General features: G+C 24.3%; 2 protein-coding genes across 15 annotated transcripts; both read right to left on the bottom strand.

Annotated features, from left to right (window-relative positions):
* Positions 1-45: 45 nt before the first annotated feature.
* Positions 46-4,871, bottom strand: Pmp70 (ATP binding cassette subfamily D member Pmp70). 3 transcript variants are annotated; one of them, XM_086905847.1, is made up of 12 exons: positions 4,395-4,871; positions 4,291-4,333; positions 4,038-4,225; positions 3,886-3,955; positions 3,640-3,737; positions 3,253-3,433; positions 2,964-3,176; positions 2,659-2,728; positions 2,095-2,570; positions 1,292-1,591; positions 1,020-1,181; positions 46-950 (listed from the first exon to the last, which is right to left on the bottom strand). In XM_086905847.1, the coding sequence occupies exons 1-12, from the start codon at positions 4,526-4,528 to the stop codon at positions 873-875; spliced, it is 2,013 nt and encodes a 670-aa protein (XP_086761973.1). In that variant the 5' UTR covers positions 4,529-4,871; the 3' UTR covers positions 46-872. The 3 variants fall into 3 exon arrangements, with proteins under 3 accessions (XP_086761973.1, XP_003693302.1, XP_086761974.1); XM_003693254.4 differs by having other exon boundaries at positions 4,413-4,859; XM_086905848.1 differs by having other exon boundaries at positions 4,102-4,225; positions 4,413-4,590.
* A 1,631-nt stretch (positions 4,872-6,502) lies between these two features.
* Positions 6,503-22,766, bottom strand: TBPH (TAR DNA-binding protein-43 homolog). Of its 12 annotated transcripts, none has more exons than XR_015291470.1 (8): positions 22,223-22,766; positions 20,945-21,114; positions 20,504-20,644; positions 16,084-16,759; positions 15,801-16,005; positions 6,896-7,089; positions 6,731-6,822; positions 6,503-6,643 (listed from the first exon to the last, which is right to left on the bottom strand). XR_015291470.1 is itself a non-coding variant. In XM_003693256.4 (4 exons), exons 1-4 carry the CDS (start codon positions 22,458-22,460, stop codon positions 15,905-15,907), a joined length of 1,404 nt encoding a protein of 467 aa, XP_003693304.1. In that variant the 5' UTR covers positions 22,461-22,766; the 3' UTR covers positions 15,667-15,904. The 12 variants fall into 12 exon arrangements, 3 of the variants coding, with proteins under 3 accessions (XP_003693304.1, XP_012341406.1, XP_012341408.1); XR_015291468.1 differs by having other exon boundaries at positions 15,805-16,005; XR_015291469.1 differs by having other exon boundaries at positions 15,809-16,005.
* Positions 22,767-22,882: the final 116 nt, after the last annotated feature.

The raw sequence follows: 22,882 nt of genomic DNA, 5'->3' as shown, positions 1-22,882 counted from the left end.
TTTGAAAGAGCGGGAAATTTAAACAGGTTCAAATATTCTTTCGTATTTTAATTTTAATTAATTTTATTAAATAATTTTTTCTTTCAATATTACTTATGAAAATAATATTATTAATAAATATTGAAAATTTTATTAAAGAATTTCTTTTAATATGTACAATTTTTAAAAGTTGATAATAAGCAATATAATAAGCTTTTATATCATCTTTATTTCACATTCTTATTGTCCAGCAATTTGATATAAATTCTGGCAATTTATTTAATGTGATCAACACATAACAAATCATAATTTTATTACTGACTATTAAAATGGAAAATGATTTAAATTATATTCAAATTACGATATTTTACATTCATTCAAAATTAATTAGATACTTTTAATGCATATATGATACAATTTAACATTTTGTATGATGTAAATTTGAAAAATTGTATCAAAAATATATTATTTTTATGATAGCTTAAATTTATATCCGGAAAATTATGTTCCCATAAATTTTTCTCCCTTTTTTCAATAATATTAGAAGAAATGTACAATTATTTAAATCACATATTAATTTTTTTTGAATTAATTACATTAAGGCCTAAATTGCAGTGTATTTTTATATAATATTTTTTGTTATTTCTTATCATTTTTCATAAAAAAATAACAATATAAAAATATATAGTATATAAAAATACAGTATATAAAAATATACAATATGAATATTCATAAATCTAGATTCTAACCAAAGAAAGATACAATACATACAATATATATAGAGATATGCTATACACTGCAAATTTACATTTAAATTATTCGAAATTAATCGAATATAAATTGATAATCTCTTGCATTATTAAAGTATTATTAAATGCAAGGAACATGGAAATTCACGATCCAAATTCTTTTGTATCCGGTTCGATAGTTTTAAATTCATAATTACCTCTTCCATCCATTCGTAAATAATACTAAAAACAAATATTAATATAAATTAAATATTTATTAAATGATTTTTAAATAGAAAATTTTTTGCAAACCTCATGATGTTTCCAAAGAGACCGTCGATGTGATACTGTGAATAATGTAATATTAGTTTGTTTACAGTACAAGTACATTGAATCTTCGACATCAACACTAACAGCACTTGTACATTCATCCAAAATTGCAAATTGTGGTTTATGATAGAAAAGTCGTGCCATCTAAAAAAATTATGTATAATTAGTATTATAAATAAATTTTTGCAATCAATAACAATCTGAATGAAAAAATCTTTTCATTCTCATAATAAATAAAAAAACATTGTATGTACAGCTATACGTTGTTTTTCACCACCAGACAAAACATCCATCCAATCAGCTACAACATCCCAACCTTGCCCTTCACTACTTGTAAGATTTTCTCTTTCTAATAGATGACCCAATTGAACGAGATCTAATAATTTCTTCAAATCAGCATCAGTCATTTGTCCGCGTCGTATCATTTCCGTCTTGGTATGAGGATAAATTATTTGATCTCTTAGTGTACCCAAAGTCATATAAGGACGTTGAGGAATGTAGAATAATTTTCCTCGAGGAGGTTTGGTAATTGTTCCATTCCAAACTGGCCATAACTGTTTTAATTTAATTTTTCATAAAAAAATAACAATATAAAAATATATAGTATATAAAAATACAGTATATAAAAATTTGATACATGAAGAGCATAAAATAATAATTAAATTATCATTGAGAAAAAATTTGAGCATTATTTAAATTTGAATTGAATTTTTATTTGAATAAAATTTTCGAATAATCTTTTAATAAATAGAAAGAATAACGAATAATTTTTTTATTTGTTTAAAGATTCATTTATATAAATTTACGAATAAGTATGTCGCAAAAATTAAAATCAAATCGATCTTTTTCGATCTAACGTTTGATCTATGATTGAGAGATAAATATTAAAAAATGAAATATCTCTATTTCTCAATTTATCATTTTATAATAATATATTTGCTATAATATATAATAATATATAATGATATTTCCTTGAGATCAAATACAATCTAAATTGGATAATTATAATTTGAATAAAATTTGCTTAATTTTGATTGAAAATATCATAAAAACTTACTTCTCCAAGAATTCTAAACAAAGAACTTTTTCCACAACCATTTGGACCACAAACTAACACATTCATTCCTGATTTAACTTCAAATGATAGTTCTTTGATAAGAATATCTCCATTAGGTGTTATCAGAGGTACATGGTCGAATTTTATGATATTGTCTTTGTTTATTATTTTTCCTATACCCGGAATTCCAATCGGATCATTTTTGAAATCAGAAATCATTGTTCTTTTATATTTTCCTGTTTTTAAATCATTAAGAACGATCTTTATCTCACTAACTCTTGCAGTAAATCCTGCCAATCGCGTCATTTCTCTTCCAGCTAAAACTAATCTACCAATAGCTTCTGCCAATTTTACTAACATACGACCATATGTATAATAACTCCTAAATCGATGATTAGGAGTTCCTGAGAGAATAGAATGATTTTCTATGAAGAAAGGTAAACTCACTGCGTAGAAACCAATTACAGTTCCCATATCTGAAGAAAAGTATCAAATTAAAATTATATTAAGTATAATCACTATAAATAAATAATTACAATAAAATATATATAAATGATATCTTACATTTACCAACAAAATTATCAATTATTCCTATGAGAGTTCTGAATTCTAGATATTTGCGAAGATGTGTTACCTAAAAAAAAAAAGTATTTTTTTTTTTGTATTATATTAACGTATTATATTAACGTTTTTTTATATTATTATATATTAACGTATTGTATATATTGTATATATTAATTAATATATTAATTTTGTATATATTTATAATTTCAATGTTAATTGAAATAGAAAGTAAGCTTGAGTTTTATATAATGATTATAATGATAAAATTTTAATAAAATATTTGATATATATTTTCTACAACTTACAAGTTTATGAAAACTAGTTAACAAAATTAATTTTTCTCGATTATTTCCTTGGTAAAATGCTATTTCCTCAGAATTAGTGATTATTCTTGAATTAATATGACGATATTCACCCTCTAAATGTTGTTCTTTTATTGTCATTTGACTGATAGGTTTACGCAAATGAGTTATTATCATTCCAGCAAAAATGAGATATGAAAGCATAATTACTGGAGTCTGCAAAATCCATATATATTATTATAAATATATTATATTTATACTTATAATCTATATTTAATTATATTATACATACTTCACTACCAAGAGTAGATGTGAGCCTATAAACATAAATGATAATATCTAATAAAGGTTTTGTAAGATTACTATATAGATCTGTACAACTTTCACAAAATTTATCAACATCAGTAGTTAAAAGTTGATCTGGATTTGCTATACGGTTATCTAAATTATTCATTTTGTAATAAATAAAACCACTGTAACAATAATAAATATTATTTTTTATTTTTTTATAAATGAAAACTTATTAATAATTTATGCATTATTTATTATATTTATTATATTATTATTATTATTTGTTATATCATTTTTTAAAATCTATAAATATTATAAAAAATTACGTTTCTAAAAATTTTATTCTATTATTTATTATTATTAAATTGCTAAAAAAAAGGAAACTTACTTAAGATATTGATCCAATAAACTTCGTGTAATATTTGTGCGTAACCTTAGCTTCATTTCGTATATACTATATTTCAGTACGTTGTTCACAATAGATATCTAAATAAATATAATCATGGAAGATTATATCAATAATTTCTTCCAATTGGTAAGAAAATAAAGCTGCTTGGCAGCCTGAATGAAAAGATTTCATTAGCAGCCTCTGAAAGCAACTTCTAATTTTTTTTCATTAAATTTATTCACTTACCATTGGTAATACAGCTAAGAATTTAAGTAGACGTCTTTTAAATAAAGATTTATCCATTTTAAGAATTGATCTATAATATAAAATAAAATTTGCTAAATTTTAAGTTTTATAATTTTATCAAGATTAAACAAAGATTGAAGTAAATTACATACGATTCAATTAAAGTGCTCATATTTATCATCCAGAGATCACAAAAAGATTTTGTAATAAGTGTACCTGCGATAAGGAGAACAAAGGCAAATTCAGAAGATACTATTGAGGGTATACCAATTTTAAGCAATTGATATAATTGTCGAAAAAATCTCGCATTTACATGAGCTTTAGGTCCTTTTGGTTTTTCCTGGAAAGATTATTTACAGATATTTAATATTCAAAATATATAATAATAAGAAATCATTTTCTTACCTCTTTAATAATATATTGTATATCTTCAACAGGCCAAATATTTCTACAAAATGAAGTGAATGTTTAATACTACACGATAATTAATTACATGTATATATACGCACAAAGAATTTATTTGCAACCTGTATTTTGCAACCTGTTTCCGGTTTCTTCTTTTTAATATCCATATTAATGTAGATAATGTACAAATACTAATCACTGTGCGTTTAGTCACGAATTTACTAAGTGTTAACGCCATTCTTTCTACTATGAAGGATCAACTAAAAATTCACCGTCTTTTACGACGGTCTCGACACTTCTACGTCCAGTTTAAACATAAAGCGAACTTGTAGTGGGGTGGTCATCCGATGAATCAGCCATATCGATAAGTTAGTTTCGTTTGTCACTCCATCATTATTATTCGTCAATTTCACCATTTTTTTTATGTTAATATTTTTATATGTATAATAATTAAAAACTATTAACTTTTTCTGTGCATATCTATTATTGAAGAAAATTAATAATAATCTTTCTATTATACAATTTTATATTCATGAATTTCTGATTAAAGATTATTAAAATAAAAGAATATACATATATATATATATATATATATATTTTGTGTTTAATAAAAAAATAAATAAATAATAATAATAATATAATAAATAATAAAAAATCAATAGATAATAGATGGATAGTTTAATTGAAGTGAAATAATTTTAATTTTTAATATTATAGAAAATTTAATATATCTCATATTATTATAGAATCATATTTTCGTCATTAGTTATCATTAGTTATCATCTAAAATTAATAATTTTATAAAAATAATTAATTTATTATTTTCTTGAATATTAAACTTCGTTTTGGAAAATCAAAAATGTTTATTTTATATTTTTCAATAATATTTGAAATTAAAAATTAAAATAAAAAAATATGAGTTTTAAAATTTAACTCGTTCAAATGTTATATATTTATTAATAAAATACATAATTTATTTTGCATCATATTGATTTAATTTATAACTCATCCAATCAAATCATAATTACAAATAATAAATGAATACACGTGATCATTTAGGAGAAAATAAATTTTATTGTACTATGTTTATAATATATTATTAATTCTTGATTATAATTAAATTTATATATATTTGAGTTTTGCTTAGGTCATATTTAAATTAAAGTTTGGTTTAAATTATAAATTATATTTAATTTATATTTAAGTTTTGATAAGTTAGATTTTAGTTAGGTTAGATTTAAAATAATCTATGAATTATAATATAACATCAAAATAATCTATAATATTAAAATCTTTATATGAATGTAGCTTTTGAATTAATTATATTCTTAAATAATTAAATATAAATAATAATATAAAATATTTTTGAATTTTATTCATTAAATTATTTAAAAGACGAAACTTACATATTTTAGCAATTTCATCATAAATATTTTCTCATTATTTTCTCCCAGTTTACTTTATATATAAATAATTAAATAAATATATTTAATAATTATTTTTTATTTTAACTTTTAATTTTTACCATTTTTTATATATATATATATAACATAAGACATAATTTAAATTTAAAATTAATATATCAAACTATATCAAAAAATACTTATCATTATTGTCTGAGAAAAAATTGAAAGAAAAATATATTTAAGATTTTATAATAATTTTGTATAACTTGAATTTTAACATATATTTTTTTTTTATTTTATAATATTTTTATAATAATCATAATCATCGATCGTCACCATCCTTACTATATTGTATTTAAATATTTGTAAATGTAAATAAAATGATACAGCATATTTCGTCGCATAAAACTATTAAAATATATTTTAATGGTGCCTTTACAGCATAATGGTATTTTAATTCAAAATAAATTAACATATATGCAAATAGAATTGCAAAAATGCATATTTCCAGTAAATATAATGAAAATCATGTATTTTTTATGAATTTTTTAAACCCACCTTTTTATCAATATATTATTTTTTTTATATTTTATATCTTTCTATTTTTATATCAATTTCTTTTTTTTATCAACCAATATAAAAAAATATCCAGATATAAAATTTTGAACAAATTTAAATCTGCCCATTTTCTTGTGATCAATAATTAAGCAATCAATAATTAATCAATCAATTATATTTTCCTTAAATAAATTAAAAAAATTTAAATATGATATTAAAATATGATAAGGGTACATATAACAAGTTAATTTCATATTTAAATAATAATATATTTTATTAAAAATATTTCATACAAACATTATTTTCAAATATAATAATTTCAATACCTTCAATTCATTCAGTTTGTTAGCTTTCATAGATTTGTATATTTTATATATCATAAATACGATCTGCAAATAAAGTAAATAAGTTGGCATTGCAAGTAAAGTTTGACATCTTTTTATTTTTTAAATTTTAACATAATCATTGATAATTACCAATACATTATATATTATCTTTTTTTATCTTGATAGATAAATTATATTTTTGGTTGGATAATGAATCAATTGAATTTAACGATGTATAACATCTATAAACAAAAACATTAGGAAATTAATTTATTTTTACATTATATACCATATTAAAATAAAGAATTAGCTTACTAGTTTTATCGTATTTATTTATCTTCTTTATAATTGCGTTTAAACTTTGTAGTAATATTCCATATTTTTGTTTTGTATTTGATTGTATCTAATTTGCATTATTGATATATTTTTCCTTGTATTTTTTATCATTCTGATGTATCATATAAATAATATCAATCCATATAAATTCGTTGACAATTTATTCATCTGAACTATTAAAAAAAAAATAAACGTGTTAATACATATTCGTAAGTTAAAAAATTATAAGAACTTTTATACATAAAATAAGAAAATAAAATTTTTAATAACTTAACATTACCGTTATTTTATAGGTGATTTATAAAATCTATAACTAAATTATATCAATTTCTTTATATTATTCATTTTCTTTAATTTACAAATTAAACATATACAGCATAAGAAGTCAAGAATTTCAATATTAAAATTATTAGATTAAAAATATTGTTTCAAATTAATGATTAGCAGAAGCAAGTTTTTAAATTATTGCAATAAAAAATTTAATTAATAATTTTATTTCAAGTAGTTAATTTGTCTGACAACAAAATGAAAAAAAAAGAAATAGTATAGTTAGTAAAAGAGATATAATAATATTTCTATAAAATCAAAAATCACTAAAATCTAAATATTTCGAAAATCGAAATTAATAATATATTTTATATAGATAAAAAATTTAACTTAAAGATATTATCTCAATTCAAAGTGTTTATATAAAATAGCTTAAATTTTTAAGATGAAATATATAGTGCATATTATTTATGATTGAATCTTACATTCTACATACAAAAATTTCAATAATATTAAAAACAATAATAAAAAAAATAAATAAAAACAATATTTGTAAAAAATAATTTGGATTTAATATATGATATATATATATATATATATATATATATATATATTTCTTTTGCCAACTATACTAATATTTTTAATATTTGTCAATTGTTAAGTCATTAAATATTAAATATGTAAAGAATTAACAAATAATTAAAATAATTAATTTACACATAATTATTCATGTATGAAAAAAATAAAAGGAATTATAAAAAATATAGAAAATATTATTTGTAAAAAATGAAATAAAATAAATTTGAATAAAAATAATAGATAAATAGTAAATTTTAATTCGTAATCACCTGTTTCGAAGTTTAGTCTCTCGTCTACTTTCCAGTTATATTATCACCATCATCCTTATCATTATCATATTCATCCTCATCCTCATCCTCAATTTCATCACCATTATTCATCATCAACATCCTTATCATTATCATATAGTCACCACTACCATAATCATTATCATCACTATCATTACCACCACCACTACCATCATCATCATCATCATCATCATTATCATCACCATCACAACCACCACCACTATCATCATCATCAGCAGCAGCAGCAGCAGCAGCATTATCATCATCATCAGCAGCAGCAATAGCAACAATATTATCATCACCACCATCATCACCACTACCATCACCATCATCATCATCATCACCATCACCATCACCATCACCACCATCACCATCACCACCATCACCACCACCACCACCACCACCACCACCACCACCACCATCATCATCATCATCATCATCATCATCATCATCATCATCATCATCATCATCATCTATCATCATCATCATCATGATCATCATCATCATCATCATCATCATCATCATCATCATCATCATCATCATCATCATCATCATCATCATCATCATCATCATCATCATCCCCATCATCATCACCATCACCATCACCATCACCACTACCATCATCATCATCATCAAGTTCATTCATCGATTGGATGATTATGCTGTTATCTAACTCACAAAATGTGACTCCACTCGATATGATTCCGTGCAATAGAATCACTCATTCATTCCTTTTTCCTTTTTATGCTTTGATAAAATATTAATATGTATATTGAAATTAATTGTGTGTGTGCATGTGTATACGCAGGCGCGCACAAATTGGTTCAAATGATAAGTACTAATCGAAATACAATGTACTAAAATTTTCTCTATCTCTTTAACGTTTTTCAATGTTTCAATTAATTTTTATTAGATTCAAATACAAATAATCATATGTTATTTTCATATTCAAAAATATGAGAAATATTTAAAATAATACTAGATGCAATTTTCACAATTTTGCGCTTGAATAACATTTCTACAATTTTTGAGTTAATATTTCATTCATTTTTCTTCTTTTCTTTTTCTTTCTTTTAATAATTGATTATAAATCTTCATATTGTATTTCTCCATTATATTCAATAAAACAAACAATTAAATAGTATATTGTTCCATAAAATAATAAAATATAATTTTTTTGTTCTTATTAAAGCTTTAATTTTAATTAAAACATTGAAATCTTATGTATAATAATCCATTTATAATACAATCATTTCTAAAAAAAAAATTTCATAGTTTGATTCAAAAATAATATAATTTATTTCTTTTTAATAAGTTCATTTTTTAACTAAATTTGAGATTTTCCATGATTCAAATTTATTTTTATTCTTTTAAATTATATAAAATTTTACTAATTTTATTTATATATTTCATTTTTTATAATTATATTATTGAATTGTTGCATTTAATATGTATGAAAAAATCTTATTCGCGTCTTTCTTTTATTTTTAAACGAATTCTTCCCAAATAATTATATATTGTTCATTGATTCTTTAATTATAAGTTATAAATTTTATTAGTAATTATTCAGAAAGTTGATTATTTATATTATATACATTTCATATTATATAAATATTTTGTGATTTACTTTTTTGCAATATGACATAGAAATAATACTTTTATCATATTTTATTTTCTCCAAATTTTTATCAAATTATATTTTTATTAAATTTCTCTTTTCAATATAAAAAAATTATTAGATTTTTCATCTTTATAACAAATTCGTATTGTTTGTATAACAAATCGTTTGATTTTTAATGAATGATTTTTTTATTGACAAAATGTTTAAAATAATAAACATTGCACCAAGTTATTATATACTTCTTCAATATTTTTTCATTTTTTATTATTTTTTTGATTTCTTGGATACTGTTGATACTGTTTGTACATTATTAATGGATAAATAATAAAAATTACACTTAAATTGTAATTATAATTATAATTATTAATAAAATAATTTGTAATATTTAATTTGTAATATTTTGAATGTTATTATTTATATTTGAATTATATTAAAACAATGTGATTAAAAATATAAATTACGTAATTACATATAATCTGAACTTTATGAATTATTGATGGTATTTATCAATTATCTAGATTTTGAAACATTGAAAAATATTAAAAGATATAATTAATTCAGATAATGCATAATTTTTGTTAAATCTTTTGTTTCTTATCTAGACCAACATATTTATTAAACAACACATTTAAAAATTGATATTTATAGAATCATCTGAGTGGTTCCAATAATCTGAACCACCTTTTAACAAATAACAGAATACGTTAGTATTTAAATATAAAAAGTTTCATAGGTCTGAAATAAATTCATACATGAAAGAATTTTTATGTTCATTATAATATTTATAAGCATAAAAAAATTTCTTGATATATATCACTCATATAAAAAAAATTTATGGTGCATGTTTTTTTCTTCTTCTTCCTTTTTTTCTCCATCTTAACAAAAATGATGATAGCTTGAAAAAAACGGGAATAAGTGAATACTTCTTGATTCGGACAATATCACACAAAAGAATTACATTAAAAAAAATTATTTTATGATATTATACAAATGTTTACCATTATTTAAAAAATTATGTGATATTGATCGAATACAGAAACGAATGGTTAATAAGTGATCCAGCGAAGGAATTTAGAGAAGTGTTTAAATAAACTACTGCCAGTGTATTAGTTTTTAATCATCCTGTAATGAACTTATGTAATAAGAATCAATCTCTGCTACCTATCAAAATAACATTCTCACATGACAAAACTTTGATGTTATTTGATCGTCGTCGTCATTGTCATTATCATAATCATCATAATCATAATCATCATCACCATCATCATCATCATCATCATCATCATCATCATCATCATCATCATCATCATCATCATCATCATCATCATCATCATCATCATCACTATCATCACTATCACCATCACCATCATCATCATTATCATTCTTAATATTCTCATTTGAAACGCAATCTCAATTATTATAATTTACAATAGAGAATTGTCTACAACAAAACTCATAAACGTTCACGAACGACATTAATGCTTCTTACGTATTATTTACACACTTGTATCGTAGATCATTTTCAAATCGTTTCGCAAGGCATCTTTTGAGCAATATAATTGGATTTAACCAATTCATAAATTTATGATAAATAATCACTTTGCAATAATTCTATAGAGTTAAATTACTTTCATTCTTAAATATGAATGCACATTTATTAATTATAAATAAATTTTATTTATTTCAAAATAATTGAACAAATATTCTCATAGTGTATGGCGAACGATTTGAAATAGATCGACTGGCTAATAATGAGCTAGAAACGGTTCTAATGTCTGTTAAAAGTTGTCTTAAACTACAGTCTTTATATATCGATTATCATTTACAGCAGGACGTCAATAAATAAACTTCGACGCACTTTCCATCAATGTTCTCTTTACATTATGTATAAACATTCTGAATTTCAATAAAGATATATATATATATATATATATATATATATATATTTTATTTATTTATTTATATAGTATCAGGCATTCAATAAATTGTATCCCATCCATAAAATATTATTTTTTTCCTTTTTTCCCCTCTCATAATTAATTACCGCTCATCTCATAATTGTTAATATATGTTCACTCATCATTATCAACACCTTGTTTATGTTTTCTCTTTAGTGTATCAAACGCATATACATATTAATTAATTTATATGCTTACATGATCGGGAAAGAGCAAGAAATCATTTCTCAATTAAACTTTCATGCCTGTAGTTCTTAGACGACCATTAACAAATACATTCGACCGTAGTCATACATACATAGAGAGACATGTGAGGTAAAACAATCCAATCTAATTGGTGATTATAATAATATTCGTCTTAATCCGCTAAATCAAAGCAAGAATGAAACAATGATCTTTAATCGATTTAAAGAAATTGTTTTTTTTTTTTTCATTTTTTTTTTTACACTTTTAAGAAGAAGCATAAAAAAACTAGACTGTTCCTTAAATATTTCTGTTTTCAAATTATACTGACACGTACTACTAATTGTAATTATAAAATAATATAAATGTGAATAAATGTTACATATCTAGAAAATTACATAAATTTCTAGATCAAGTTAGAGCCTTTTAAAATATAACATGCTAAATAATAATCATTAAATTACATTTATTTCTAAGAGATTTTAAAGCACATACATTATTCTCTTGTTCTTAAAATCTTTCATACAAGCCCCAACTTGAAAATTTACGTTTATTTGTTACAATTAAAGAACTTTACAATTAGAAGTACACGTTCAGAAAGTTTGATTAAACGTTCCAAGACGCATACTTTATCATTTTTTACATGGTTCTATAACCATAATGTATATTTATTGATGAAACTTGCAGTACCGAATAGTAATTAGTAAAATTGTAAGAAAATTAAATTGAAAATATTCTACAATAATGCAACGCATAGGAAGTACAATAGTACAATTGTATCTTTCCCATAAAAAATTTTTTTCATTCTTCTAGTAATGTGGTGTATTCATAATTATTAACTTGAAAATAATCTATCGAAGATTAATTTCACTGCAGCATAGAGTTAATTAAACTGTTATAAATAGACTGTAAATTATTTTTGTCTTTTTTTTTCTTTTAGAACTTCATTTATGCAAGAGTTTATTAACTACAATTCATACAACGTGAATAAAATTATTTTATTCTTCTTTATTTTCAAATCTGATTTTTGAGAAGCAAGTACTCAATTTTTAATTTATAAAGCTACTCTTTACTTCAAATGATTTGAAGAATTTAGTTTTTAGTGTAAAAATGCTCTAAAATCTTACAATATTAAAATTTTTAATATGAATTGGAAAGAAAAAAAATGGAAAGTCGAAAAGATTATGTCACCTTTCACACGCAATCATCAATGAAATCTTTTTACACATCTCATACCCAATGTAAAAGACATATCTTACATAAATCGTTCGTGCATTAGAAACGTTTTCTTTTTTTTTTTTTTGTTTTCCTTTTGTTTCTTCTTTTTTCTTTATCTTTTAAGGCGAAATATGTTTATAAATTTATAATGTTTTAAATGTTGGGTAGCTACGATCAATCTGTACGCAACTGTGATTTTACATTTATCCATTTTCATACATTCGTGATTTCTCACATAAGAAACCGAATATTATTATCATAAATATGTTGTATTGTTCATTAAATAAAGAAAGGGTCCCCTAAAGTTTTATCTGATCGATTAAATATATATACCTGTTTACATTTTGTTTGTTGTTGTTAATAGATATCATATAAAATTAAATTTTGTGTGTGTAAGAGGAGGAGGAGAGGGTAACGAGAAAACGTGCAATATATATAACGATAAAAAATAAATGCATTGATGCATTATTGACAGAAATTTCCGAAAATAAGATGTGTTTTTCTTGTCTCTTTAAAACTTTGTTTAATTGTGAAATAATATCTAATTTTAATATTTTTTCTACATTGAAACAAAATTTGAAATTTATTTTGAAGTAAGAGACATGTTTTGTATTTATACAAACATGTTATGTATTTATACAAACAAACACAATAAATAAATAAAATAAAAAAGAAAAAGAAAGAAATTAAATTAATTCTTCATATTGATTATTCTTTCTTAACTCTTTTTTCTTTATGATTGTGAAAATCATTATATCACAGTTGTAAAATTTATGATTCAATTAAAATATATCTATTGATGACATTGACGCACAAATTAATATTATATAATATCATGTATCACCTCATATGAAATATTATTTAATGCTATTTTTATATGAACAAAAAGATAAAATAAAGATCGAAATTAATGATTTTCGTAATATATATACTCAATGAACAATTTCTGTATATGTCAATTAATTCTCAATTACACATTTAAACACATGACATGAAATTTTAAAAAAACATAAGCATATATATGTATTATGCTACAATAAACCTCGTTCTTCTATAATATATTCACAATCATATATATATATATATATATATATATATATGATACGGCAGTAATCTTGATCATTTTAAATATCTCCACTATTAAAAATGGAGAAATATTGTGTAAAAATTTTATAACTGAAGTATCGACGAATGATAGAAAATTATTTTCTTTATGGCTATCTATTTTTTGTTCTTAATAAAATAAATATACAGATATTTAGACATTCTAACGACCTTTAATATGACAAATTTATTTAATAATAAAAAAAAAATCTTTAGTTTTAGATTATAAAAATTAAAATCAAAATAATATATATATTTATATAACATTGAAAATTTTCGGATTATTATATTATTATAAAGAATTTTTATTATCTTTAATTGTAGTAAGTTTTTTTCTATATTTTTTGATAATATTGATTTTTCTTGGTATAAACAAAGATATTTTTTAACATAGTTTGACTTTTTTTAACTTTTATAACATTTTTTTGAAACATAACTTAATGAATTATTAGATAGTCTGAAAAAAATCTATTAATATTAATGTAAAAAACTTTCAAATTCCTTAACAATATGTATTACTATTTACATAAATTGGTATTTTGTATTATTTAAATTTTCTACTATTTTATACTTATTTACATTTTTCTTTATTGTTCTTATATCTCATTTCGTCACAAAAATTATATATATATATATATATATATATATATATATATATAACACATATATATATATTACGATAAAAACAGAAATATATTGCATAATCTAAAATAAAGATTTATTGTATTACATCACATATTGATCAATAAAGAATTTTTGAAGTGAATTTCAAGTATCCGATAATTTCAACATTATGAATTATAAACACTTCAAATATCTATAATCTGACATTTTACTTCATTATTTATTGTCGAATAATCTTATATTATAGGTCATTGAAATCGTCTAAGCATCTATTATTTATCTGGAATAAAACAATACAACTAATTTAAAAAAATAAATATTTTTGACAATCGATTAATTATAAAAAAAATGAATATCATATCATACCATACAATTTTTGTTATAAAATTTCTCAATATTTCCAAAAGTAGATATTAAAAATAGTCAAAATTATTGCCCCATCTTGGATATCATAATTAATTTCAATCTTAATTTCAACCTCATTCTCAGCATTATCATAACATATCATCATCATCCTCATCATCTCATTATTTTAGTTCATTATATATTATTTCTGAATTGATTAGACCGCACGTTTGAAATGAGATCATACAATTAGTATACAGGTGCAGATGGATCGAAGCTATCCGTCCTTTCTAAAACACGTACTTGAAAAATATTGTGCTAATTCTTGAAAACCAAAGAAAATGAGAGATAGAGAGAGAAAAGATTAGATATACATACATATTTTTTTTATATCTCACGTAACATGTAAGAAGATGAAAAAAAATTCTTTTCGTTTATTTGTTGCTACATTCATGGAGCATGCTACTTTAAATTTAATCATTACAATTAATATAATTAAATGAAATTGAATAATAATAATAATAATAATAATAATAATAATAATAATAATAATAATAAAAAAAGAACGAGAAATATTCTATTTCTCTCTGTTCGTTTCATGGGATGAAAAGAACAGAAAAAATTTACAAAACTCTTTTCCCCATCGACAAGGGCTTTGGTTCTGTCATTATACGAATGAAAAAATTAATATTTTGTACCTACATACACTTGTCTAGACTCTTGCCACTGTAGTTAATGTGTATCAGGATCAAAGGAACGAATTCTCCACTTTCCACGACTACACTGGGACCCTCCATGCTGCTTATTCGTACTTGAGAAAGGTGTTCGATTTCTGATCACGCTGTCCAGGATGATTCTGCCAAGCACCTTGGGATGCATTCGGATTATTCGGGCCTGGACCACCTGTTCCAGGATTGCCAGTATTACCATCACCACCCCCTTGATTCATCCAACTGAGAAAGCCAGAGTTTCCACTGTTACCGATACTATTGTTGCCTGAAGGTGGCTGACCAGGTGGGCCAGGCTGGTTCGAATAGCCCTGATCGTTTCCCTGATTCTGCAAGTTACCGATCAAACCCCAAGATGCTTGGTTCAATGCAGCTGCAACCAGAGCCGGGTTGACTGGTAATGCGGATAAATTCAGACCTCCCATCGCCAGTGGATTCGACATACCACCACCACCGCCGCCGCCATTATTCTGCCCGGTAATGCCCAATGCTTGGAGGTTAGGCATATCCAAATTGCCTCGATTCCCTGGATTGTTCCACCCATTTGGACCCATATTATTACCTGAATGGCCCATGTATCGGTTACCCTGATAGTTTCCCTGCACGTTATTCTCGACGGGACCTGGGGCGCCTCTACGCATATTCGAGTTCACTTGATTATTGAAATTCTTATTGTTCCCCTCGGACTTAGGCGCAGCGTTCGATACGTGTACAGACACTCCTTTAATAATGTGATCCTCGCCGCACAGGGACTGGGCTACCTCGGGATCTAAGAAAGTAACAAATGAAAATGCACGGAAAGGTTTTGGGATGAACACGTCCGTCACTTCGCCATATTTGGAGAAATAGTCGCGCAGATCATCAGCAGTTAGGTCTTCTGTACAGCGTCCCACGAATACCTTGCAGGGTACTTGCTGAATCATTCCCTCCTACGCACAAACGCACAATCAATCAATCATGTACAACAGATTTTCACAGGTTTTTGGTAATTTTTTGTTCTTTTTTCTTTTTTTTTTTTGTTTTGTTTTGTTTTATCCATTAAAACTTGCGTACAGTGCACATTATTGTTATCTTTTACTTATCAAAAAGAAGATCAAGCATACCTTGATTCTATTGTTTAAATATTTTGAACAACTTTGTTATAAACTGTTTTTCGTATTTTTTTTAATTAAAATATCGTTGAAATCTATAAAAATAAACGTTCATTTATTCTATTTAAAAATATATAAATTGAACAAAAAAGAAAAGAATTGAATTAATCTGCACTAACGTCAAGTTTTATAGAAAACTCTTTTTGATATACATGTCTAGCTAACAATTTCAGAAAAAAAGTATCGCTTTGTCAATTTACAGTTTGTATCTCCACAAATATATATATATATATTTATTAATAATATATATTATAATATATATATAAATATATATATATATAATATGTAAATATATAACACTTAAGCACTATGGCCTCTTTAAAATTCATGCACAAGATCCGTATAATATCCTTTTTCTCTGTATATATTCGATGTAAAATTTCATGCTATGTATATATTACATTATCTTAAACTGATTAAGCGCAATAGTTGATAATAAAATGTAGACAGTTATTCGAAATTATTGCTAGTAGACAACGAAATTTTTTTCCTTTTTTTTTTTTGTTTGTTTTTTTTTTAATATCTGCAACAGAGATCACGAATCAAAGGGAATATACATTTCAACAATATATTAAATGATCATTTATCGATTCCAAAATAAAATCATTTATGAACTATGATATATTTTTAATTATTTTGTTCTCATTGAAAAATTATGTATGCTCATCAATATCGTTCCTTAATAATACATATATATGTGCACATAATGCATACAATTCAAAAAAGGAAAAACAAATATGAGATACACAATAATTGAGAGTTAATAAAAATTGAACGAAACAAATATTGTCAGATTTTTTATCTTTTAAAGATGAGTATATAAGATAAACTGAGCGTTTTTATATTAAATTTATATTACATTAAATTATTCAAATTTATTCCCGTTGAAACGTGACATATGTATTTAACGATAGTAACAAGACTCATCAGTATCTTGACGTATCCGAGACATGGTGATCCCTCGATGGACGGTGCTTGTAATAACGATCGTAATAATTCTCTTTAGCCGGATATCTTGGAGTATCCGCAAACCTGGCATCCACTTCCTTTGCGTCCGGTGGATATCTAGCATCTACTTCTCTGTTCTCGATAGCGTACCTGCCATCTGGATCTCTACCATCAACCACGTATCTTCTATCCATATCACGATTGTCCACCGGATATCTACAATCAGCCTCTCTACTATCAGCTTGAATTCGATTGTCCGCGTGTCTAGTGTCTGGATATCGGACATCCAGTGTGTATCTACAGTCTGAGGACGCATAACGACCGTCCGCCTCATAATAGTTTCGATCATAACCATAATTGTATCTCACTTTCTCCGTGTAGTCCGGATTTTCCATCACTGGATACACAGCACGTCCTTCATAATTGGTGTATCTTGTGTATTCTGTGTCGGACGGATAGGTAGCGCTGGGATTTGGCGGTGCTGCAGTTGTATGTTGAACCATATAATTACGTGTGTCATACCCAGGATCCTCGTAAGATGGGTAACTAGGTTTCTCATATGTATTATAGTTTTGGCTCTCATACTTGTATTTATTGTTATCGTCGTACGGATAATTGGGAGGGTACGACGGATAATGCGTGGTTTTATAATCATACTCCGAATCATATCTAGGTGTATTAGCAGCTTCAGATGTATTTAAGTTGATATAAGGTTTCGCCACAGGTACCCGTCGATTACTCGGCGTATGAACCGGTATAGGACGGTAGCATTCATTGTGTTTGCTCGTATCATACTGACGAGCCATCATTAAGCCATCAATATTCTGCAACCAGATACACCAGGCCTCGACAATCACATACGATTTTTATCTTATTATAATTGGTTGAATCATACACATATACGCACTCTCACTCATTAATCGTGCTATTAACATACTTTTTCTTTTTTTTTTTTTATTGTTTTTTGATTTTTTTTTAACATGTCATACCACATACCAATTATAAAATTTCGAACCTATCACGTAACACGCGCTAGTAGAAAATCTTTAAATAAAAGCGATACGACTTTAAGCACGCGTCTTTCATTCATCTACTACAGTCTATTTGTATATATTGTTATTATTTTTTTACAACTATTCATTAATTCGATTGCAGAAGATATCATATTGAAAAATTCTATATCATAGTCTGCTGATATCTAATCACGACTTGGAAATATATTTCTTTTCGCAAAAATTCAATACTCACTTCAAGAAATATGACAATTCGTTACTTCACACACCGCATGTGGATCAAAACCTGCGATTGCACACACTGTCACGCAAACCATACCCATTACAATATTTATAATTTTTAGAATATTATACATTTAATTAATGCTCGAATATTTCATTTAAAATTCACTCTCAATATTAACATATAACAATATTACGTTTTAACGAAAAAATCAATCTCTCTAAATCTCATTTCAGTGATGCAATAATATTTCATTTAAGCAAGCTCGAAGCAAATTAACAATTACACAATACATATTCTTTGAAAATTTCGCACTAAAAGATCGAATTTGAATGGCCTGCTTGTTGCAACTAATCTATTTAGGTTTTATATAATTTATATAAATTAATTGGGTATGTATCTTCAAATTTTTGTATCTATTTTAAAAGATATTTGACAGTGGTACCTCTCATAACATACTTAAAAAATTTCCACACTATTTAAAGAAAACACAAACATACCAATGTTATTTACAAGAGCACGCAAGCATACTTTCTTTTACTTTCTTAACTCACATTGTATCATACAACACTCATATAAACATTCACGCATCACATCTCCTTTATAAATATACCATTTAATTTGACTACACATTCATCTATTTATACCACAATATACTTTCTTCTCAAGAGATGTATAAAAGATGACATTCAAAAATTGTAAATGGAAATTAATAAAGGTAATGTTTTATATAGTCATATGTTTCATATGACTCAGTCATTCTGATTCAAAATAGAAAAAAGAATTTGTAAAGCAAAATATATTATATATGTCTATGGCATAGTCAAACTTTTTAATCATTCTTTTAACTTTCTTATAATTCAAGCTGTTCATAATTCAACTAATAATTTAACATGCATCATAGATCTACACAAGAAAAATATATATATGAAAAATTTTTTAGAAAGATTTTATTACATTTCATTGCAATTTTTTATTATGAATGTCATGCTGTTCATTCTTCATTTAATTAATAATTTTAATTCTCATAATTTTAAACATTTTTTTGTAATATATACTAGTTTTTTAGATCTTTAAATGATGAAACAATTTATAATCTTTTATATAGTATTTATTAAAAAAAAAGAAAAATATTAAATTTTCGAAATTATTTACGCAAAAATATATTATAATTACATAATAAACCAAATAATATAAAAGTACAGATCTATGATTCGCACGGAAATGTTCTATATATATTTTGATCTTAAATAAGTATTAACTTGAACATTTCACAGCTATTTGAAGATACACAATGAAATAATTAATGTTTGCCAATGTATATAATAATGCTCTTACCTTACTGTTGGGAACCTTAACATCACACCATCGCCCATCAATCATATGTCGTTGAGCAAGACATCTTAATTGGGATTCATAACTTCCAAATCTAATAAAGCCAAATCCTTTGCTTTGTCCTGACTTTGCATCTTTTTTAACCTGTAAAAACATTTAAATATTTATATTATATCAATATATATATATATTTTATATAATTAATTATATATAATTTAATAATTTTTAGTGATATAGCAATTTATAAATAGTCAAAATAATCATTTAAAATAAAATTAAAATAAAAATGTAATGACATATTTTATGATTGGTTTTAAAATATCAATTTGTTACATTCAATAATGAATTATTTTGCATTAATTTGCATAAATTCCTTAAAAATATTTGAAAGAAAACAAAAAAAAATTATATTATTTATAAATTGAAAAAAATTAAAAAACTTACTTGTGCCATGAGTACTTCTCCAAATGTTTCAAAATACTCTCGCAAGTTCTGCTCGGTTGTTTTCCATGGTAAACCAAGTACGATCAAGTCTGTGCAACGCAACTTTGTTTCCATTCTTTTAGTCTTAGCTGTGGAATTTTCCAAATTGTCATCAGATTTACGTTTGTTCTCTGAAAAGATATAAGTGTTCATGTCTACTAACTTTTTTTTCATTTTACTAGAACCTCTTTTTAAAAAAATTTCAATCTTATTGCAAAATTTTATATCTATATATAATTTATGAAAAGAGATAAAAATAAATGTAAAAATAATAATAATAATAATAAATAGAAGTAAGAAAATATATAGTATAAGATACAATAATTATTTTTCAAAAAATATAATAAAAATTATGTTACATTGTGTATATGTGAGGCTCTGTGTGTGCGTGTGTGTGCAATATAGATATTATATTGTTATATTTTAGTGAAGCATTTGAGTTTACATCTATGTACTATACTATCTATACTATATATACATATATATATATATATATATATATATAAACTTGCATAGATGTAAACAAATTATAATTATAAATAGGTATATATTTATAAATATTATTAAAATTGCAAGTTAAAAATATTTCAATATAATCTTATTTATAATTCAAATCTGTAAATGTTAATTAATTTATTTGAACATTAACATGTGCTTATGTTAATATCATTGAAACAATAAATAATCAAAATTTAGAGAATAAATTATAAATATTTTTTTATATTTGATGTTAAATATAATTATTTAATAGGAAAATCATGCAAAATTTCTTACATTTTTTTGAAAAAAAAAAAAGAAACGAAAAATTAATTATTAAAAAGAAAATTAGGACAAAAAATCGATTCGAAAATAAATACATAAACACAAACACATGTATTTCAAAAAAAAATCTATATATAACAGTTATGGTGAAATTCATAGAAATTATTAAAGATCAAATATTGATAAAATTTATAAATAATCAACAAAATATTTTCCGCGATGTATTAGATAATTGTAAAAATAAAATATTGAACACACAGTAATAAATAATAATAATAAATAAAAAAAAAACAAAATTATAACAAATTGAAAACTTATATCGATTGACATTTTAAATCTCGAAATACTTTAAAATTTATGTCAATTAATATACGAAAAACATTGTATACTTGATCTTGTATCATGATGTTAGTATATTTTCGAGAAAGAAGAGGGGATAAGAGAAAAAGATTATGATTTATGCAGTGAAATAAGCACCTTTTGGAAAAACACAAAAGTAAATTGCCTTGCCCCATCCATTTTCGGGCGGATGAAGACGTCCGTCAACAAGACGAATGCCGCGCATCGTCCGAGATTCTGGATTGCGATATTTCAGGCCACACGTTCCGGGAAACTGGGCGGTTACGGTAGTCAATAAAAGTGTACTATCGTCTTCCGTTGGCAATTCGATCGGTTCATCGCCTTCATCTTCGGCAACTTGGATATATGACGACATAATTTTCTCTTCAAAACGGTCTTTCCGAAAAAAAGCGAACGTTTCTTTTTTCCAAAAAGAGAATAAAAATTTCGTACAACACAACAAACACACACGCTCGGCCTCGCAATCAGTCACGCAACACCGCACCTCTTTCTCTCCTCTTGCATAGCTACCAGAGCTACCAACCGGTTCGTTCCGGAACTACAGACTTTCCAATATGTCTGGAAAATTCCACTCAATTTCCGTTTATAAAATAATACTTATAAAAAAAGATATATATTTTGTTTGATTTTAGTATATTAACGCAAATAAAATTTTTTTAAATAAAAATAACGGTGTTTATTGATTAAACAATATTTTTTCATATACATTTAAAAGATATATACAATTAATACTAAGTTCAAATGAATTACTTATATGATCTTAAGATTCTATAAAAA

Source organism: Apis florea, unplaced genomic scaffold (genome assembly GCF_048593485.1).
Source record: "Apis florea isolate Af1SG1 unplaced genomic scaffold, ASM4859348v1 contig_2492_pilon, whole genome shotgun sequence".
NCBI classification, from domain to species: domain Eukaryota; kingdom Metazoa; phylum Arthropoda; class Insecta; order Hymenoptera; family Apidae; genus Apis; species Apis florea.
The sequence above is the reverse complement of the archived record's forward strand: the minus strand, read 5'-3'. Positions and strand labels throughout refer to the sequence as shown.